This window comes from Notolepis coatsorum (assembly GCF_963971535.1).
Source record: "Notolepis coatsorum genome assembly, chromosome: 6".
In the NCBI taxonomy this organism is placed as follows: Eukaryota; Metazoa; Chordata; class Actinopteri; order Aulopiformes; family Paralepididae; genus Notolepis; species Notolepis coatsorum.
The window spans coordinates 66,835,750-66,857,939 of NC_140170.1; the positions used below are offsets into that span (position 1 = coordinate 66,835,750).

At 42.6% G+C, this 22,190-nt stretch overlaps 1 protein-coding gene across 2 annotated transcripts; it reads right to left on the reverse strand.

The window, feature by feature from the left end:
- Positions 1-56: 56 nt before the first annotated feature.
- inpp1 (inositol polyphosphate-1-phosphatase) lies at positions 57-21,041 on the reverse strand. 2 transcript variants are annotated; one of them, XM_084316582.1, is made up of 6 exons: positions 20,821-21,041; positions 19,630-19,845; positions 14,482-14,542; positions 14,136-14,336; positions 12,147-12,321; positions 57-3,118 (listed from the first exon to the last, which is right to left on the reverse strand). In XM_084316582.1, exons 2-6 carry the CDS (start codon positions 19,831-19,833, stop codon positions 2,617-2,619), a joined length of 1,143 nt encoding a protein of 380 aa, XP_084172708.1. In that variant the 5' UTR covers positions 19,834-19,845; positions 20,821-21,041; the 3' UTR covers positions 57-2,616. The 2 variants fall into 2 exon arrangements, with proteins under 2 accessions (XP_084172708.1, XP_084172707.1); XM_084316581.1 differs by having other exon boundaries at positions 58-3,118; positions 20,826-21,041.
- Between the last annotated feature and the right edge of the window lie 1,149 nt (positions 21,042-22,190).

Consider the following 22,190-nt stretch of genomic DNA (forward strand, 5'->3'; position numbering starts at 1 on the left):
CTTTGTGTGTTTCATGCTTAAATTTACATCTCGGGTCAGATTTTCTCTGGCTCTTTCATGGTGCTTATATCCAATATTATTATTATTATTATTATTATATTGTATATTATTATATATACCGGTATGACTATTATTGGATATGCTTCAGAGCGATATATAGTTATATATACATATTCAGAACGATATATATATATATATACACGTATAGGTTTTCAATCTAAAGGGTTATTTCCTACATGCAAAACCTTTTGTCTTGTTTCATGCTTAAATTTACATCTCGGGTCAGATTTTTTTCTCTGCTCTTTCATGGTGCTTATATCCAAGAGTATTATATCTAATATTATATAATTATAAAAATTCTTATATTATTGTATTATGCTTATATCCAAAATAATAGTGATTCAGACCGATATATATATAGTGACTGCGATTGTAGCAGCAAACACCTAGAAGATAATTCTTACTGTAGCATTTCAAGTTAGGTTCAATGGAGACGTGGCGATTTACTGTAAACCCACATTGAACATGACTCCCGGAGTCCTTTTACCTCATATGGTTTTTCCATTCGCTGACCTTATTAACTGATGGCGCTACGGAAACAGGGTGCCTCTCTGCTCCATACAAGGACTTTTTGTGGTGAGATGCAGATTCCCAGACACCAGCCTCTGGTCTCATTTACAGGCACCTTAGAGGTCATGTTGTTGGAAGGGAGACGTTTCTGATTTAATTCATCACAGTGCTACTTAAGAATTTTAAAATGGATCGTCAAAGAACATTCTGGTAGATCCAACACTTCTTCAATCAATATTTGAAATTTAAAAAAAAACAACGAAAGAAAACCCCCCAAAAAATTATGCACTTTGCTACAAAGGAATCTACCTTGGCTTGCCTATATTACTACCTGTTATGCTAATATGTCTATACTACTATGCAGTCAAGACTAGCACTCAAGTTCAACACTGTTTTACGAACAATGCTACTTGCCCTTAGCTTCCTGCTGACTTGTTGTACACAACTTGTAAGTCGCTTTGGATAAAAGTGTCAGCTAAATGACTAAATGTAAAATTCCCTCAGACCCAGGGCCGGGGCGATTTGAAAAAAAACCAAAACGAATAGCACAATATTCAGAAGGATGTTACCAGTTACCAGAATATGTGACTGGTTGGATGGTTCCGTATTTGTTTGGATATGGAAAAACTGTTTGATTTAATCAAATTGATGTTCTTTGTGTTGGAATGCATGGTATTGGAAGTATGACACAAGATTTTCAACTGACTATCGAAATTTTCAGAAATTGCTAAACTAGACTTAATGTTTCCTTTTTTTAATAACTAATTTAGACAAACAAAATTGTGTATTACAATTCACAATATAAAAATACCATGTGATAACAGATTATAGACAATATATATATTTCTCTATATATATTGTCTATAATCTAATATAAGCCCAATATATATATTATAGACAATAATATATTACTGTTTATATTATATATATATATTGCCCAGTCCCTCTCAGACAGAGTAGGCTAACTGAGCCATATTACCTCAAAGGCAACGATTACTCCACTTTATTCTGCGCAACATGGGACAGAAACGATTAGAAAAGTAACATGTTGTTTAATAAAAGCCCCATTTGCATATTTACAATTGCATATATGTCTGTTTAAAATAACTTGGAACGGCATGATTGATTAAAATAAACACCTTCTCAAAAGAGACAATAATGGACATGATCTTATTAACAGCTACAGTACTTCTCACCACAAGCGCTGCCTCATAAATTGAATACCGTATATATGGAGACGTACGGTCACACACCTAAACATCTGAAAGAGGATCATTTGGAGCATAGGCGGCCCTAAGGTTCAGGGGGCCCGTTTCAACATCAAATACGGGGCCCTCGTCTTATTTTAACAACCCAAATTGTTGGGTGCAAGCAAATGAGAGAGAGGGAGCCCGCATGCATGTTAGATACATTCACTGCTTACGTTTCAGCCCTAAAATATAAATGCATAATGCTACTGTGACCGATCGTATATCTCACCTTCTGCGTTGTGTTAGTTTTTCGATGCCCCGAGGGAGTTTGGAACCCGGGCATAGACCTCTATACCAAGAGGTGGATTCACTTCTTGGTAACGTGTATATGTGTCTTTTAAGGGGAAGTGAGTTTAACTCGCAGTACCGCTTACTACTGTAAACAGTAGATTATGAGGTTCATGCGTTGTATTCTACCTCACCCGGAATCACCATAGGAAGCCAATGCAAATATAATGTTTTAGGCAAATTTGCGCATCAGGCCGGAAGCTACAGTAGCCACTGTGCCAAACTCACCATGACACAGTTCAACTAGACCCAGTAGCCACTGTGCTAAACTCACCACGACACAGTTCAACTAGACCCAGTAGCCACTGTGCCAAACTTGTCCACCTATGATTTAGAGTTTGGTGCAGGCTACAGTTATAGTTGAAGACAGGTCGAGTACTTTCAGGCGTTGTGTCACGATTGATTCACAATTTCACACACAAAAAAAATGGATTGACTGCAAATACAAAAATTCAAAAAGGACGTATACCGGTATATATATATATTCTTCTTGGTCTCGAGGGTTAAATTACAGCTTGCCTTTTAGACCCCCGATGACCGTGTGGAGGCATGAAGAGTCCAGGTATGCCACGAGGCCACCGTGGTTGGCCCAGCGGTCCGCCCCTTGCTTCTCAGCTTGGGGCTGGTGATAGAGGAGTTCCGCCTGGCGACCCTCCGCCCCGCGGCTGGGACGGAGGCACTCCGCCAGGTCCACGACCCCACCCCCGAGGGCTCGGAGCAGGGCGTGGGGTGCGCAGGAGTCCCACTTGTAGGTGCTGCCTTCCGAGAGGACGTAGACGTCGGCCAGACCCTGGATCACGCACAGGATCTTGAAGCCGGCTCCGGAGGCGTACATCAACTTGTCCGCGCTGCACAGCGGGGCCAGGGCTTCCTTCACCTCCCGCTTCTCGCTGGAGCTCAGGACTGCGGACAGCCCTCCTTTGCCCCCGTCGGGTCTGTCTTTGGGTCGGGAGACGGAGCAGGTGTTGATGCTTCCATATGACACGCCCCAGAAATGCTTCCCCTTCCAGCTGCAAAGCACATAAGATAAGATAAGATACTATGCCTAAGTAAAGTATACAGTATACGTAGGTGCAGTATACAAAACGTACCCTAACTGGCATGATATATGTCATACATTACAGTGTACACGATGTAGTCCGTGCAGTTTAGGTGGTAAGAGTCAGGATTGGCCGAGGCGGTGACTGTAAACTACTAATGGGTCGATCGCAGTCAACCAGCCCTTAATGGGCCTGACCCTTTAGCTCAGCTGGTTAGTGCGGCCACCTGTGGATCCTATGGTCCCAGGTTCAAATCCACTCGGTTACACTATCAAACCCAATTTAAGTCATCAGAAAATTGCTTTCTATCACCTGTTACATGGAGATACATCACACATTGCCAGACAGTTTACCTATGCAAGCCATTCTGAAGAATGTGCTCACACCGAAACGTCATGATTTCAGGCTGCCAATACATTTGAAAAACCTGGAGTGCGTGCCTGGACTTGTTTCCCTATTTTTTACAGACAGTTTACCTGCCACACACATTATATTACATTGCTTCCAAATGTTTCAAATGATAAATCCAGGAGTTTGAAAAGAGGCTTCTCTTATTTTGCTACACGGATAACTTGCAGGAATTGGCAGAATCTGTCACAAGAACCAAATCTGTCACAAGCACCTTTCATTTGTCTACAAAATGGTTCCTTCTGGGGCGCCACGGTGGCGCACCACGTAGCTGTGCTCGCAGTATAATTGCAGCGTACGGGGTTCGAATATGGCCCGGGGACCTATGCTGCATGTCCTCCCCATATCTTCTCCCAACTTTCCTCTCTGCCTGTCCTATCCGAAATAAAGCTGTAAAATGCCGAAAAAACAAATACATTTTTTTTAAATGGTTCCTTCTTACAGCAAGGTGGACGAGAGGCCTGACCTGCAATCACCTGTTGAGATTTTGATCGCCCACTCAACTGACGAGGATACCTGATGATCAATCATCGAAGAGCAAGGAATCTCAAATCTCACCTCTATCAACTGGCACAGAGGTTCTCTTAACACTTTCATTGCCAACGATGAGAGATCTAGTTTTTTTTTAATTAGCGATTTGAATTCATATTTCATCAATCTAGCCTCACGTTAGTGCTGCAAACGCTCTCTGAGCTCCATTGGGAAAATACCGCCCCCTATCGTCTCTCCCTGTGGTACTGCACCCCTTTGGAATGGACTGAATGAAAAGCATGGGGGGAAAAAATCCTGCTTCCTCATTTTACTTCTCAGACAAGTCACCCGAGACGATCGGATTCATTGCCGAGCCCCAGAACAGCGTGAAATACATATTTCCAGTACCCAGCGTTGGATCAATAAACGCGATTGATATTTGGAATGGCGATCAGGAATTGGAATAATCTTTTTGGAGAACATCTGATCTGAGGTAAGAAATCTATTTGACCAGTCTTAGGATAATCGGAGCTTTTTTCACAGAGATATCAACGTGTGCCCTGTGTGTGTGTGTGTGTGTGTGTGTGTGTGTGTGTGTGTGTGCGCTGATCAGGAAATGAGATAATAAATGTTTCAGCCTGCTTCTATAGCGTGCATAAGTACACATATACTATCGATAATCTAGCGTTTATTTGAAAACGATTCATAAATAGGCAGAAAAATGACAGTTTTTTGTGTATTCCAGAATATTCCAGTAAAGGGCGATTATCACGGAATCTTTATATTTTCCTGAAACTTTCAAAAAACGAGTTTTTCAAAATGGTATAAAACTGAAATTAACAAATTAAAAAACAATCCGTTTCGACAATGTTGACTGCAAACAAGTCATTGATAAGCGACGGCCAGATTATACACATAGCCATAATTTAAGATGTAGTTTATGCGTTCGCAAATATGAGAGCTCTATCATTGAAGTGGACGCCGGCACGCAACGGGGTTCTGGGGCACCGGAGCTCCGGCACGGAAAGTGTTAACACATTGGACGCCAGACCCGAGTATAGTCGGGTTAACTCGCCGACGCTTGAGCGCCAATCACAAGTATAGTCGGGTTTTAATCGTTATTTCTTTTATTAGCGGTATCCATTCATTTTCATCCATCCAACCTGATGTTATCGTTGGGAATGGGTCTGAGCTCGCAAAAGGGCAAATACCGCCGCCTATCGTCTCCCGGATGGTATTGCACATCATTGGATTGGATTGGCTGGGACTGTGCATCAAAAAAATAATCCGGTCCAGGTTTTCCTTCTCGGGCATGCAGTATCGTTATACCACATTGACTGGGGAGGCTGGGAGCAGCGTGGATTATGTGTTTTGGATATATAACGTTGGATCAATAAACGCGATCAATATTTGGAATGGCGATCAGGAATTGGATTCATCTTTTTGCAGCACATCAGATGTGAGGTAAGGACTCTGTTACCAATCTTGGGTTAATCAGATGTTTCTTTCACAGCGATCACAACATGTCTGTGTGTGTGCGTGCCGTTGGTGCCGACCCAAGGCACGGATAATCGATTTTTCAGCCCGCTTCTGTATCGTGCATGAGGACACATATACCGTAATTTTCGGACTATAAGGCGCACCTGAATATAAGCCGCAGCAGCTAAATTGAATGATGTGTACATATATAAGCCGCACTGGACTATAAACTGCAGGTGTTTTAATGTTTAATTACCATATGTAAGGGTTCGTGCACAGAGGGGATTGTCGGGAAAGAGATGGCTGTTTGAGGAAGCTCCCATTTATTAACTTGCAGCAGCTGTGTGCCTGTGAGAGAAGAGTGAGTGAGAGTTAAAGGTGGTGGACTGTAACCTGTAAAATCCATAGATTTAGGAGGTCCCCTAGTGGCCGTTAGCTGTAAAAATCCATAGATTAGCCGCACCGTTATATAAGCCGCAGGGTCGAAAAATGGGGGGGAAAAGCCGCGGCTTATAGTCCGAAAATTATGGTACTATAGATAATCTAGCGTTTATTTGAAAACTATTCATAAATCAGCCGAAAAATGACAATGTGTTTTGTGTATTCCACTAAAGGGCTATTATCGCATTTCTCTGGAATGACTAGAAATCACCAAAACTATACTCGTATTCAAAACGGTATAAAACGGAAATGTACCGATGAAAAAACTATCCGTTTCGTACATGTTGACTGCAAGCAACTCATTGATAAGCGACGGGTGTATTAGACACATAGCCATAATTTAAGATATATTTTAAGCACTCGCAAATCTCCCCGTCCTCCCATTGATTAAAGCGGCGACCATCTAGACCTATATTCGCCATATAGCTCTGGCGCTGAATGTGTTAAGTGTACATTGCTTATAAAGAGCATTAGCCGCTTAAAAATCCAACATGGCTGGCGTTTTTCAAGATGGCTACCACAGACTGAACCGAAATGCCATTTCCGTCGTAGAACTTGACCTCATTAATGAATTAATTCCCTTAAACTCTTTAAATGCATTGCTGTGGTTAAATGTTGGTCTTTAGTCATTCATGTCATATTAGTATTAGTGCTGTCAGGCGATTAAAAAAAATTATCTACGGTAATTAATTACAGGATTTGTAATTAATTAATCTAATTAATCGCATTTTAATCGCATAACCATTTTAGGCCTGATATTTTATATTCTATAATCATATTTCAAATTGCATGTGTCCGGATGGCAGAATTCAGTACTGTATCTACAAAACCTTCTGTTTAATCATCTTCCCTTTATTCATTCGCTTAGATTTTTCAGGTCTGGTAAATTTTAGCATGGTGTTATTCACAGTAAAAAGAAATTATAATAATAATTGAATTGATATTCTCATTTGGTTCATTACAATTTACTCAAGCCTAGTAACAGACACAGTATTTCTGACACTGGAAATACGTTCCCTGAGATCCATAGATGTCCCTAGAATCAGATACCAAGAACATGCAAATGGACAATTTAAAAAAAAGTTTGTAAATGTTTATTCTATGTTATTATGGAATGAATGAGATTTAAAAAAAAAAAAAAATTACTTTTGAGTTAATTTCATGACGCGATAATTTGCTGTGTAATTAATTAATCTAATTAACGCGATAAACTGACAGCCCTAATTAGTATAGTAGTGGAGTTAAACTCTGGCAGCAGGTATGAGTGAAGAGAGAAGATAAGGTCACACATTTGTCAGCTCCTCACTAGACCTAGTAGTTTTTACTATTTGTACCGTTTTTGTACTCTCATTGTAATTTTTTGTACTCTACCTTTGTAAGCTTTTTCCTCAATATTATTTATAATTGCTTGTCCATCTGTTTTATTTTTTTTTATCCACTTTTTCTCCTCATTTTCAATTTTTCTCCCATCCCAATTTCGTATTGCCAATTCTCCCCTCCCCTGTCTTACATTACATTTACATTTAGTCATTTAGCTGACGCTTTTATCCAAAGCGACTTACAAGTTCTGTACGACAAGCCATCAGGAAGAGCACAACTCTATCAGCTGAGTAACAATGTTCATCAAAGTGTTGAGTGCTACAGTGTAGGTTAGTTTATTAGGACAAGTGCATGACAGTATGGTTAGTTAGGGTTAGATTTTTTTTTTTTTTTTTTTTTTTTTTTTTTATTCAGATAATGGTTGAAGAAGTGAGTCTTTAGTCGACGGCGAAAGATTGGACGTGTTTCGGCTGTCCTAACTGGGGTGGGTAGTTCATTCCACCATTGTGGGGCAAGGACTGAGAATAGGCGACTTCTCTTTGATGACCCTCCCGGAGCTTGGATAGGAGTAGGTCTGAGGCGGCCAGAAGATGCAGAGCGTAGGGGTCTTGAGGGTGTGTAGTTAGAGACCATTGACCGGAGGTAGGCGGGAGCAGTTCCCTTTGCCGCACGGTATGCTAGGTCAAGGGCCTTGAAGCGGATTCGTGCAGCAATGGGGAGCCAGTGCAGGTCCCTAAGAAGTGGGGTGACATGGGCCGACTTCGGTAGGTTTGAGATCAGGCGGGCCGCTGCGTTCTGAATGAGTTGAAGAGGCTTAGTGGCAGTGGCCGGGAGGCCAGCGAGCAGTGCGTTGCAGTAGTCGAGGCGGGAGATGACTGTTGATTGGACGAGGAGTTGGGTGGCTTCTTTTGTCAGGAAGGGGCGTATCCTTCTGACGTTGCTCAGGAGGAATCGGCAGGTTCTGGTTGTCGCTGCGATGTGAGCAGAGAAGTTCAACTGGTCGTCGAGGACAACACCAAGGTTCTTGGCGGTCGGGGACGCGGTCACAGCTGCATTCTCGACTGTGATGGAAAGGTCGGTCAGGGGGGAGGATTTGGCCGGCAGGTGGAGCAATTCTGTTTTGCTTAGGTTCAGTTTGAGGTGGTTGGTCGTCATCCAGGCGGAGATGTCGGACAGACAGGCCGAGATCCGCTCAGAGACGTGGATATCTGAGGGAGGGAAGGAGAGGAAGAGTTGAGTATCGTCGGCATAACAGTGGTAGGAGAAGCCATGAGACGTGATAATGTTACCCAGTGATTTAGTGTAGAGGGAGAAGAGAAGGGGTCCTAAAACCGAGCCCTGGGGGACACCCGTCCGCAGGGGGCGGGTGGCCGACAGGGTCCCTCTCCATGACACTTGGTAGGAGCGGTCATTGAGGTATGATGACAACCATGTCAGCGCAGAGCCAGCCACTCCCATTCCTGCGAGGGCCGTCTTGAACGTTGCTAGACTATGCCTCCCACTGGTCGGTTGTAGTGAGGATAGAAGCCTTGCGTCACGTGTCCCCTCCGGTACACGAGGAGGCAGCCTGTCGCATCTTTTCACCAGACAGCGCGGACTCTCAGTGGCGAGGAGTAACGCGTGGGAGGCTCACGCTGCCCCTGATACTTCCTGTCTCTGCTGTGCAGGCGTCACCCAACCGACCTGTAGGAGTCGCTGTCCACAACCCTAATGTAGTGGCCAACCATAAACAACCCTAATGTAGTGGCCAACCATAAACAACCCTAATGTAGTGGCCAACCATAAACAACCCTAATGTAGTGGCCAACCATAAACAACCCTAATGTAGTGGCCAACCATAAACAACCCTATATATCCATATCTGTGCGAATATACCTACTTATATGCCTGCATATTACCCATCTCTATGATAGCATGTACAATAATGCTGTATACCGTATATATATATTTTTTTATTCTTACCGTGTATATATATATATCCACATCTGTTTGTACATACCTGCATATAATTATTTTGCATATCTGTAGATACTATATCTGTACATATCCCTTACCTACTCTTACTAGTTACGTTGCTGGCCAGTATGACTTACTACTACCATAGTGTCTTTATAACTGTACCACTGTACATATTAATACTACAACTCTGTACATACATCTTATTAGCACTATACTCAGTAGTACTCATTTATATATCTTATACCAAGTTTAACCTTTTTTAGTTGTACTCTACTTTACTTGTGCTGTAGAATGACAACAAATTTGAATGTAATGTAATCTAATCTAACTAACATAAACGTAGTGCTGGGACACTGATCTGCTGTGTAAGAGAGACACCAGCGACGACTGACTACGTTTCTAGCAGACAAGGCCCTGATGCCAACTGCACAGTTTTAGCCTATTATCCGATCAGTTGTTATGATTTCTTGGACTCAAAACTAAGAAAATACGAGCATAGCTAAGAATGCGTGTCGTTCGCTTGAGGATGACATTGGAATCAGGTTTATTTTTTTTATCTACTTTTTCTCCCATTTTTCTATTTTTCTCCCATCCCAATTTCGTATTGTCCAATTCTACCCTCCCCTGTCTCGAACGCTGTTAGGCCATGCCTCCCACAAGCCGGCTGCAATGTGGACGAAGCCTTACATCACGTGTCCCTTCCGGTACTCGAGGAAGCAGCCGTCGCATCTTTTCACCTGCACAGCGCGATCTCTCAGCGTCGGGGGTCTGCGTGGGAGGGACACGCTGCCCCCGTCGCTTCCTGATTCTGCTGCGCAGGCGCACCAACCGACCTGTAGGAGTCGCTGTCCACAACGTCCGATCCCCACCCATCAGCTTCCCACCCCCTAATACTGCCAATTGTATTAGTATGAATGACCAGCCAAGCTGATAGCAATGCGGAGAGCTGGGCTCGAACCCAGCGTCTCCTGCATTGGTGGCGAGCGCCTTGCCCACTACACCACCTAGCCGCCCACATTGGAATCAGGTTTGAAAAGGAAAAGATCACCCTCCTAATACTAGATCTGACGATACATTTTCCCCCCATTGACTATCACAGTAAAACTTTGAGTGGAGGCGTATGAACGTCAACCCATGATTCCATTGTGTAATGTACAGATTTAGTCACTGGATTATGACCAAAGAGATCCATAGTGTTCTCCTATTGGACGGATTACTCAGATGGAAACCTAGTCCTTTCAACCAGGTTTGAATGTCAATAAGGCTTGTCGTGTTTAGTGAGGTCTACCACCTGCGTGGTGTAATGCAGTTTGCCACACCCATGGCACAGAAGACAACACACAGTGACTGTGACACTCTCCTGAGAGACAGAAGACAACACACAGTGACCGTGACTCTCTCCTGAGAGACCGAAGACAACACACAGTGACCATGACACTCTCTCCTGAGAGACAGAAGACAACACACAGTGATGGTCACACTCTCCTGAGAGACAGAAGACAACACACAGTGACCGTGACTCTCTCCTGAGAGACCGAAGACAACACACAGTGACCATGACACACTCTCCTGAGAGACAGAAGACAACACACAGTGATGGTCACTCTCTCCTGAGAGACAGAAGACAACACACAGTGACCGTGACACTCTCTCCTGAGAGACAGAAGACAACACACAGTGACCGTGACTCTCTCTCCTGAGAGACGGAAGACAACACACAGTGACTCTCTCCTGAGAGACAGAAGACAACACACAGTGATGGTCACTCTCTCCTGAGAGACAGAAGACAACACACAGTGACCGTGACACTCTCTCCTGAGAGACAGAAGACAACACACAGTGACCGTGACTCTCTCTCCTGAGAGACAGAAGACAACACACAGTGATGGTCACTCTCTCTCCTGAGAGACAGAAGACAACACACAGTGATGGTCACTCTCTCCTGAGAGACAGAAGACAACACACAGTGACCATGACACTCTCCTGAGAGACGGAAGACAACACACAGTGACCGTGACACTCTCCTGAGAGACGGAAGACAACACACAGTGATGGTCACACTCTCCTGAGAGACAGAAGACAACACACAGTGATGGTCACACTCTCCTGAGAGACAGAAGACAACACACAGTGATGGTCACACTCTCTCCTGAGAGACCTGTGTGTTGTAATTCAGTTTGCCACACCCATTCCAGAATTCATTGCATTGCATTGGATTAGCTAGCTATTTGCCTGTGTAGGTTAGCTAGTAAACCATTTCACTACCACACTACAGAAGGTTAACGCGTTCACAACCACACTACAAAGGTTAACCCTTTCACTACCACACTACAGACGGTTAACCTTCTGTAGTGTGGTAGTGAAAGGTTAACCGTCTGTCGTGTGGTAGTGAAAGGGTTAAGAAAAAAATACATTTTGCACATATTTCTTTTTCATTTTGACTTATTTGTTTCCTACATTCCTACTCTTCCTCTATGTTTATTATACGCACCAAACACAAATTCCTTGTATTGTGCAACGTACTTGGCAATGAGTCTGCTTCTGCACGACTGCACTCCCTGAGAATACACGTCACAAAACGATAGCGGTTGCACAACTATCTTCGAGACCGATGCCGGGAAGCTGCCTCAAAATCGGATACGATGATCATTAGCTCGCTAATTTCTTCCTCTGTGTTATGATGCCAGGCAATGCGCTGGTACATTAAGACGGAAGGATGTCAAACCGTAATGGTCTGTTGGGCTACTGTTGTTGATTGAGGTATAAACGCAATGTCTAATATAGACCATTGCATTTGAAATAACAGTAAATTACTCCCATTAGTGGATAATTAGGCTTCATCTAAATGCGGCCTTTGATAACTGGAGTGTTTCTAGAGTCGTGACGTTCACAGTGTTGTCGGTGTTGTGTCTTTGCTTACACGCCACACGCTGGGTCCTTGTGGCTGAACGGCTGGTTGATGACACCCATGACGGCCTCGCCTGTATTCCGGAGGTAAACCCCGATCAGGACCAGAGCGCAGTGCAAACCTGACGGACACAGATGGCCTTCCTTCTGCACCTCCTCACGACCCTCAATGTACTGGCTGGTGGCATCTTAGTTAGAAAACACAAAGTCAAAACAACGATATTACGAGTTAGGAGGTTTATAGTTTAGTGCCGCATGTTTGTGTGCTAAGATATTCCTTTATTGATACCCCTGGGGAACTAATAGCAGCATCGGGAAGGGGGAGGGGAGGTACAGGTATGGGCATGGTAATAGTAGAAAGACAATATAATTAATTCTGAATATAAAAATATGAGGAAAAATAAACTGTGTAAACAATATAATTAACCCTGAATACAAGAAATACGAGAAAGATAAACGGTGTAAACAAGGGGGCGACAGTGGCTCGGGAGGTAGAGCAGTTGTCTGGCAATCCGGAGGTTCCCGGTTCGATTCCCGCTCCTCCCGGGCAGCGTGTCGATGTGTCCTTGAGCAAGATACTTAACCCCTAATCGCTCCCGATGAGCAGGTTGGCACCTTGCATGGTTGCCTCCGCCATCGGTGAGTGAATGGGTAGAATGTGAGTAACAAATTGTAAAGCGCTTTGGATAAAAGCGCTATATAAAAAAGCAGCCATTTACCAGGTACGAGTGAGACACCTTAACTCTTTCAGTGCCACTCACGAGATTTCTCGTGTTTTTTTATAGGTGGTTGCTAGCCACTCACGAGATTTCTCTGATTTTTATTTTTATTTTTTTTCCCGATCTGAAAAATTATTGCATCACCCGAGCCTACCCGAGTATAGCCGAGGGGCGCCGACGATCACTGTGGAAAAAAGCGCCCCCTGTCGTCTCCCAGATGACATAAGTGATTTTGGAATGGACTCAATGAAAATGAATGGGGAAAAAAATCCGGTACTCCACATTTTCCAGTTCACTGATCCAGCCGGGGTTACTAGAGTTCATTCTGGAGCCTCAGATCCCCGCGGATCATAGAGATCTACTGTGTCGCGTTGGATCCATACACGTATCGATTTTTTCGAATGGTGATCAGGAATTGGAATATACCAGTTGGATACCATCTGATGTCAGGTAAGGACTCTATGTTATCAGTGGTAGGATAATCGGAGTAAGTTTGATGAAGTTATAAGCTGTTTTGTGAAATGTCTTCTTTCGGTTTCACTGTAAAACTCCGTGAGGTAATCAACGGAGCGATTATCAGTGCGCGGCCGTAATGTGCTTGCGTGCACATATAATATTGATCATCTAGCGTTTATTTGAAAACGATTCATAAAAAGGCCGACGAATATCAACGTTGTGGAATATTCCACTAAAAGACGATTTTCATAGAATGCTCCAGAATTAGCTGTTTTTTATATCAAAACGGGGGCTTTTCTAACTGCTCTGAAATGGAAACGACGCGATAAAAAAACAATCTGTCTTCACAGCACTGACTGGAAAATAGTCTTTGATAATGCGATGGGCAGATTAGACACATAGCCATAATTTAAAACATAGATTAGGCGATATTAACGTTAACATTGGCGCCGATGGTGGCATTCAAGCGGTAAAACGGAAAACCAGGCGTGGCATTGAAAGAGTTAATAGGGATAATTAACAGCGATGCACTGACAGTGTTGGATATCAGGCTGATTGACCTATCTCAAACCCGCCCTCTTTTCTTGATCCTCCAATCACAGCTGTTGCTTTAACTGAAGCAACAGTTGTGATTGCAGGATTGCGAAAAGAGGGCGTGGTTTGAGAATTAAATTGTAGGTGAAAGTGCGTGTACGTGAGGGAACTCTCCTAAAGAATACAAGAAAGATAAACAGTGCAGATGAAGGTGTGTATGCCCTATCGGTTATTCTACATGTTACGATGAAAGGGAGTATGAGTGCAGACAACCTTGTTTCCGAGCACCTTACCTATAGGGTCGATCCAGATACCGACGTCAGAGGGGCCGAGCGGCACGCTGAGGCCCTCGGTGCCCGTATCTATGGTTACGGGGTCTTGGTGAATGGCCCGCGCCAGGAGAGAGGCCGCCGTGGCATCGCCGTCCAACACCGTGGCCAGGAGCGCTGCCGTCTCGTCCTCTGTCCCACACACAGTGACCGTCACACTCTCTCCTGAGAGACAGAGAAGACAACACAGTGACCGTCACACTCTCTCCTGAGACCGAGAAGACAACATTATTTTGTCGTTATGCTTCACAAAAATGGGGCACAGTAGACTTGTTCTACATATCCATACAGTGAGATATAAAGTAATTACCAAGTCCATTTTCAAACTTGTTGGATTCCTCTCCATGTATGAAGCCAATCATTTCAGGGAACTGAAAAAGAAAAGTGAGTTAAAGAATAATAAACATAACAAAACAAATAAATACACAAATATGTTACCCATATGAAAAAGAACTATAGTAAAAGTAGTCTGTTTTTTTTTTATATAGATAGTAACTTCCTCCAGTTAAATGCTGCAAAAACGGAGGTGCTGATCGTAGCAGCTGAGAAGACTGCAGCTAGAGTGGCCACCCACTTGGCTCAAAGACAACATACGCCCCCATCTGAGCAACCTGGGTGTTGTTTTCGACCAGGCCATGAACCTAGACAAACATGTCAAAACACTCACACGCACCTGCTTTTTTCACCTCAGAAACATTGCAAAACTCCACTCCATCATATCTCACTCTGAACTAGAACTGTCCGTGCATGCTTTTATTTCCTCTAGGCTTGACTACTGCAACTCACTTTTCACCTGTCTCACTAAATCATCCACAGACAAACTGCAAATGGTCCAAAATGCTGCAACCAGGCTACTCAAGTCACAAGGTCAAAAAAATCATGTCACATCACTCCCATTCTGGCATCCCTGCACTGGCTCCCGGTACACTATAGAATTCACTTCATCAAAGTCCTCTCTTTTACTTTCAGAGCACTCCACGGTCAGGCCCCTATCTACATCCATCCCTACACCAACACCCGCTCACTCAGATCTGCCGATCAGCACCTCCTGGTGGTCCCCAGGTCCAGGCTGAAAACAAGGGGTGATCGAGCCTTCGAGGTGACGGCACCAAGGCTCTGGAATGCCCTCCCCCTGGACCTGCGAACTGCCCCCTCAGAAAACTCTTTTAACCTCTTCCACCCGGAGCCTATTTTCTGAAAATCTGCCTAAGAATACATACCTAAGTAAATGGAATATTGCTCCACTTCTACAAGGTCTATTTGCATATTCTTGGTATCTAGGGACATCATCTATGGACCTCAGTGAATGTATTCCCAGTGTCAGAAATATTGTGTCTATTACTAGGCTTGCTTAAATTGTGATGAAACAAAGGAGAATATGAATTATGATTTTTCTTTGCATCTTTGACAGTGAATAACACCATGCTAATAATGACCAAACATTAAAAACCCTTCTTGAGATCATGTGTACAAAAAAATCTAAGGAAATTAATAAAGGGAAGATGATTAAACAGAAGGTTCTGTAGATACAGTACTGAATTTTCCCATCCGGACCAATGCAATTTGAAATATTATTATAGAATATATATTATCACATATATTATCTTTCAAATGGCCGAGTTCAATGTGGATTTAGTATCACCAGGCGTGCATAAGAACAGATAATGAAATATACTGTAATCTACTGTACTTTTTTATTTTCACCAGGGTGAAACCGTTTTTAAACTAATTTCAGATCTAATTGTTGCTGCATGCGTTTCAATATTTGTCAATAACATTACGTTTTGTGGTATATTATCCCGAATAATAAGAGTTATTAAAAAAATGCATACAGAACTATGAACCTTGAACCCCATAGATCTTTTCAGGAAGTGTAGTTTTGACAAATTCCAACGCAGATCCAGACCTATGGATGTCCGCTACAAAATGGCTGCAAAAAAACTACAATTCCCATGATTCAAGGTTTTCCAGTCGCCTCTCGCGAAATATACAGACATTTCAAAAAGGAAAATCTATCTAATAACACTTTAACCTATTCCTAAACTAACTTATTAATGATAATATACATTATAAATGCTGTTATGACATGGTTATGATGTTTATACTTAAATACGGTTGACAAAAAAAACGATACTTTTGTAGAACAGTCTGGGGATATTGATTTATGACGATGTAATTTGTGGTCCGTCGGGCGGAAGAGGTTAAAAAACAGCTAAAAACACATATGTTCAGACAGGCTTTTGGTCATATATAGGCACCCTTTGTCCTCACTGTTCCTATAGTTTTTAGTTATTGACTGATTATTTTATTTAAATTATTTTTATTCTATTATTTTATTTGGTTCACTGTTTTTAACTGCTGTCTGTTGTCATTTATTTCAGATTTTTGTTTTTGTTTTTATATGTTAGCTGTAGTGTAAAGCACCCTGTGCATTTGTGCTGTGAAGGGTGCTATATAAATAAAGGTCATTCATTCATTCATATGTACCATATACTATAGTAGTACCATACTATATGGTTAAACCATGTAAATACTATAGTGACTCGCCTAGAATTTCTATTATATTCCACTACAGAAATACTATGGTGAATCCTTTATGTCAGAGGTCACTAAGGCTCACTTAGTGCTCAATTCTGGTTTATTGCTCAGGTGTGATTTCTTTTGTTTTTGTTTGACTGTTTGTTTGACATGATCAGATATCAGCATGAACTGGTCATGCACAAATGAACAATAAAAAAGATGGATGCAACACATTATGATAAATGTCAATCTAGAGTGATGTAAAAGTCACATGAAAGTCGCATGACTGTTCAGACTGAGGTCACATTGCAAAAGATCAGACCTGTATCTGAGTTAGAACCACATATGAAAGTGGCCCAAATCATAATTGAAAATCTCAGATTCAATGTGATTTGAGCTGTTCACACTGTCATGAAAAAAAAAAGATCAGAGTCACATATTATGAGCAGAATAAAAATCTGATTCGGGCCACTTCTGCCAGCAGTGTGAACGTAGCCTAATAGGCGGACTGCGGTCCAGATGCTGTCCTATCCGGACTTATGTCCCGATAAATGACTGAGAATTATCAAATCTTTCTATTTTAACCAGCATAGCTTTTCTAGCCTTTTACGGCACTGATTTCGCAGCCCAGGCATCTCACGGACCAATTGCAATACGTTGTAAATCATCTCATGTCATGCTAGGAGAGACTAGAGACAACAGCCAGAGAAATAAGTCATTTCACACGGCGTGCTCTAAAAAGAGAAAGGTAAACAGCGAAAACAGGGCTTTTAATCAAGAATGGACACTTACATTCATTATTTCCACAGGAAGTTCAAAACCAGTATGTCTCATATGTTCAAAACCAGTATGTCTCGGGGCGGTTAGGTGGCCGAGCGGAGATTGCGTTCGTCACCAGCTCCGGGGTTGTCACCAGCTTGGCTGGCCGTCTGCACTAATACAATTGGCTGTATTAGAGGGTGGGAGAAGCTGGCGGGGTGGGTCCGGGTCGTTGTAAACAGCGACTCCTACAGTTCGGTCGGGGCGCCTGCTAAGCGCGGATAGGACTTGAGGGGGATAGTGTGATCCTCCCACACGCTACGCCCTCTCGATGAGAATCCGCGCTGCCAGGTGAAAAGAAGCGGTGATTGGCTGGACGTGTGTCGGAGGAAGCACGTGGTAGCCTCCACTCTCCCAGATGATCTGACTGTGGGGGGTAAGTGCGCAGCGACCAGGAAGGGACTGGGAATTGGCATACGACTAACATTGGGATGGGAGAAAATCGGAGGAAAATGGAGGGGGAAAAAGACAAAAAAAAAAAAAAAAAACAGTATGTCTCATATGTTCTAAACCAATGTCTCATGTTCTAAACCAGTATGTCTCATATGTTCTAAACCAGTATGTCTCATATGTTCTAATCTAAACCAGTTTATACAATGGCAATGGCATACACATTTCTTGATTCTGATTGGCTGAAACAGTCAAGTTACCGGTTGTTATTTTGTATAACACACTCCACGTGACCCCAGATCCCTCCCACAACCGAATAACTATTTTTTTCTGTCTGAATCAATCCGCCATAGATAAAATAAAATGGAAGTATGAATAGCTTTTGAACGAATCCTCCAAAAAAGATAGTCAACTGGAATATGTTAGTTTGTTACATACACATGGATTATGTAATTAATTTGTCATGACCCATTGTAAAAAAAAAAAAACTGTACATTGGATTATCGACGAAACCTTACTTGGTCCCAAGAAAAGGGTCTCATGTATTATTGGGTTAGGACATTTACTGTACATTGGAGGAGGTTGGGTTAGGACATTTACAGGGGCCAGTTTCGAATTGCAGTCTCCCATAGGCGTGATCTAATTTGTATAACACACTCCGTTGCGTGATGTAATGCTTAAATGTCTCATATGTTCAAAACCAGTATGTCTCATATGTTCTAAACCAGTATGTCTCATATGTTCTAAACCAGTATGTCTCATAATATGTTCTAAACCAGTGTGTCTCATAATATGTTCTAAACCAGTATGTCTCATATGTTCTAAACCAGTATGTCTCCTTCTTAAAATAATGGCTTACGTCACTTTTTGAGGAAAGTGATGTTTTGGGCTGAGTCATCTCTTCGTGATGCCGGCCACCTCTGGTAAAATTGCCTACATCCTTGATTGAAAAGATCATGCTGTTCCTACCCAGTTGTGAAATGATAATAAACATAATATATTCTATATTTGGTTCAGTTTATTCAGTTTTTATTTAATCATTTAAAAATATATGAACGTGTCAATGTTAAGTGCCACTATGAGACAAAGCACACATCTTTTGAACAAACACACCCACTCAAATCCGAACTGAAGGCGCAGAAAAGAGTCCAATGTGATGGATTCATCAGAATCCAGACACATTCATTCACTGCAGTTAACACGAAAGAAGAAAAAGATAAACTCATGCTACACTTTTTATTACATTTTTCTCAAATTAAGCACTTTCTTTTAGGATGCCTATTTTTCAAAAGCCCCCTGTTATGTATTTTATTTTTAAATACAGCCCCATATTTTACTTGAAGTGAGAAAATAACATGTATTTATTATTAGAGTACTTATTATTTATAATCCCTCCAGTTCAAGTGAGAACTGGCAATAAATATTGTTGAAATAATATTGAATTGTACTTTATTTGATGTGAGTGACATACATACAGGTGCTGATACTACTATGCTATTATTACTATTCAATATGACAAGTTAGACATTATGATGTTCCGGACCTTTGCTTGAGGACATTTTCTCATTAACTGGACCTCTTTGAATGTGTGCGGGTAAAGCATGGAATGGTATGGTGTGCATGGGAAAATAAAAGCATAATGTTTATGGTCTGTAACTGTTGTATATAGTTCATTTTCATATGGGTATCCAACGGAATAATAGTTCTGCTCTTAGTTCGGTGAGCTTACCTGAGCTCCGACATCATGACGGATCATCTCCTGTATCACCACGTCAGCTAGAGTCTTGAAGTCCTGGACGAACTTCTTGTTCTTATCATCTCCGGTCTTCTCCTGGACAAGGAGCTGGAAGAGGGGGGCCTCCTGCCTACAGACCCGGGCCACATTCGCGGCTTTCTCCGCCACCCGAAGCAGCAGCCTTAGCAGATCAGCCATGATGACCTAAAACTTAATCGCAGAGAAAGACACTTTTGTTAACGAGATATCGAGTTGGACGTGAGAGGTGTGAGATAGAGCTGACAAACGTAATTGTAAGAGGAGAGAGAGAGAGAGAGAGAGAGAGAGAGAGAGAGAGAGAGAGAGAGAGAGAGAGAGAGAGAGAGAAAGAAAGAGAGAAAGGAGAGAGAGAGAGAGAGAGAGAGAGAGAGAGAGAGAGAGAGAGAGAGAGAGAGAGAGAGAGAGAGAGAGAGAGAGAGAGAGAGAGAGAGAGAGAGAGAGAGAGAGAGAGAGAGAGAGAGAGAGAGAGAGAGAGAGAGAGAGAGAGAGAGAGAGAGAGAGAGAGAGAGAGAGAGAGAGAGAGAGAGAGAGAAAAGAGAAAGAAAGAGAGAGAGAGAGAGAAAAGAGAGAGAGAGAGAAAGAGAGAGAGAGAGAGAAAAGAGAGAGAGAGAGAAAAGAAAGAAAGAGAGAGAGAGAGAGAAAAGAGAGAGAAAAGAGAGCGAGAGAGAAGAGAGAGAGAGAGAGAGAGAGAGAGAGAGAGAGAGAGAGAGAGAGAGGGGGGGGGAGATGGATGGGGGGAGGATTGTAAGAGAGGACAGGGGTTGACTCAGTTCACCCACATGCATTACTCTGGGCTAAATATAGCCTCAAAATGAAAATAGGACATTTCTGGAAAAAGGGCAGAGATCTGAGCATCTGACCTAAAAAGCTTAGAATGTAGAACAGCAGAATAACCCCAAACTAAAAATGGGTGCGCTGAAATATTTGCAGTGTGTACATACAGTCAGAGGTCTATCTATCTATACCTTTTCATTGCATGCTTGGCTTAATTTACGCATTTGTATAGTCACTGACTCGCCCTAAATACTATATAACCAAATACAACAATGGACCGAATTCGGCCACTCGAACTCTATTTGGCAAATCATTTGAAAATCAGCGCACCAGCCGTGTGCAAGAAATGTACAATAATCGGATCATAAATACCTTACCCGGAAAGCTACAGTAGATTTTCCCCCCCGTCTTGCGTAGGATAATTCTCTATTGTCCTTGATAGGTGCGCTCGTCTCTTTCCGACCTGCAGTCACCAACGGTGTACGATAATGTCGTATATAGGCGTGCTGTGTGGTCCTATAGCTATTAGTTTGCAATGTAAGATATACAGTAACGTTAGTGTATTACTTCCCTTCCCTTACTTTACACTCGGATTTGCCTGTTCTTTTTTCATGACGTCACTAGGGGCGGACGGTTTTATTGATTGATTGATTGATTGAAAACTTTATTAACAGATTGCAGAATGGGTATACAGTACGGCTCAATACACACAATTGTTAAGGGGATGCAGACCAGAGAAAGACTTTCGTCTTGTTTACATCAGGGTCCCCCATTTTCAATTCATCATAAAATCATAATTCATCATAAAATCTGATCTGATCTAGGTTGATGAGTAGATGGTTGGGTCAAGTTTTGAGGAAGTAACTGAACAAGGGAAATACATGGAATAACTAAGGTCGAGACAAAGACGTAAAGACAACTTCCTAACACAGTGTAGAAATTGGAGACATACATGGAGCTGCATTTACCCCCGTAGGGTCTACGTCACGGCCTGCAAAACAAGCAACATTCGATTATAACTCGGGGGTCGGAAATTCCGACTTCGAGCAATAGGGGATATCTGCAGAGCCCCGCCCACGCACAGTCAAACAGAGTACAAGCCCCGAAGACCCGCCTCAAACAGAGTACAAGCCCCGAAGCCCCGCCCAGACGTTGGGCTTGCGGCTCTGCAGATATACCCTACTCACTTCGAGGGAAAAACGAATAAAACGGTGCGTCAACTCGGAGTGAATGAATGAATGAATGAAAACTTTATTTAACAGATTGCAGAATGGGTACAATACAGTACGGCTCAATACATACAATTGTTAAGGGGATGCAGACCTGAGAAAGACGTTTGTCTTGTTTCCATCAGGGTCCCCCAGTTCCTCCTAGTCACAAACTCGAACCCCCAGTTCAAGCCTTTACATAATTCCAACATTATGTTGTTAATTATTAACTGTTTTAAGAGTACATTTGTAAGTATACCATCGATATGTCGTTGTAGACCGTCTTTCTTTGTGAGTTGTACTAGTAGTCCCTCTGCGCCAAGTGCGTACCAAATCCGGACGCCTGTATATTTTCCCCAACGGAGTTTCACTTCCGCGTTCGGTTTGCGCGATCCGATTGGCCACTGACGTTTTTCTCAGCGCCAATCGCGTTACTCGACAATCGCGCCTAACTTCGAAGTTGGTTAAGGTTAGGGTTAGTTGGTTAGGGTTAGTTGGTTAGGGTTAAGGTTAGGGTTAGTTGGTTAAGGTTAG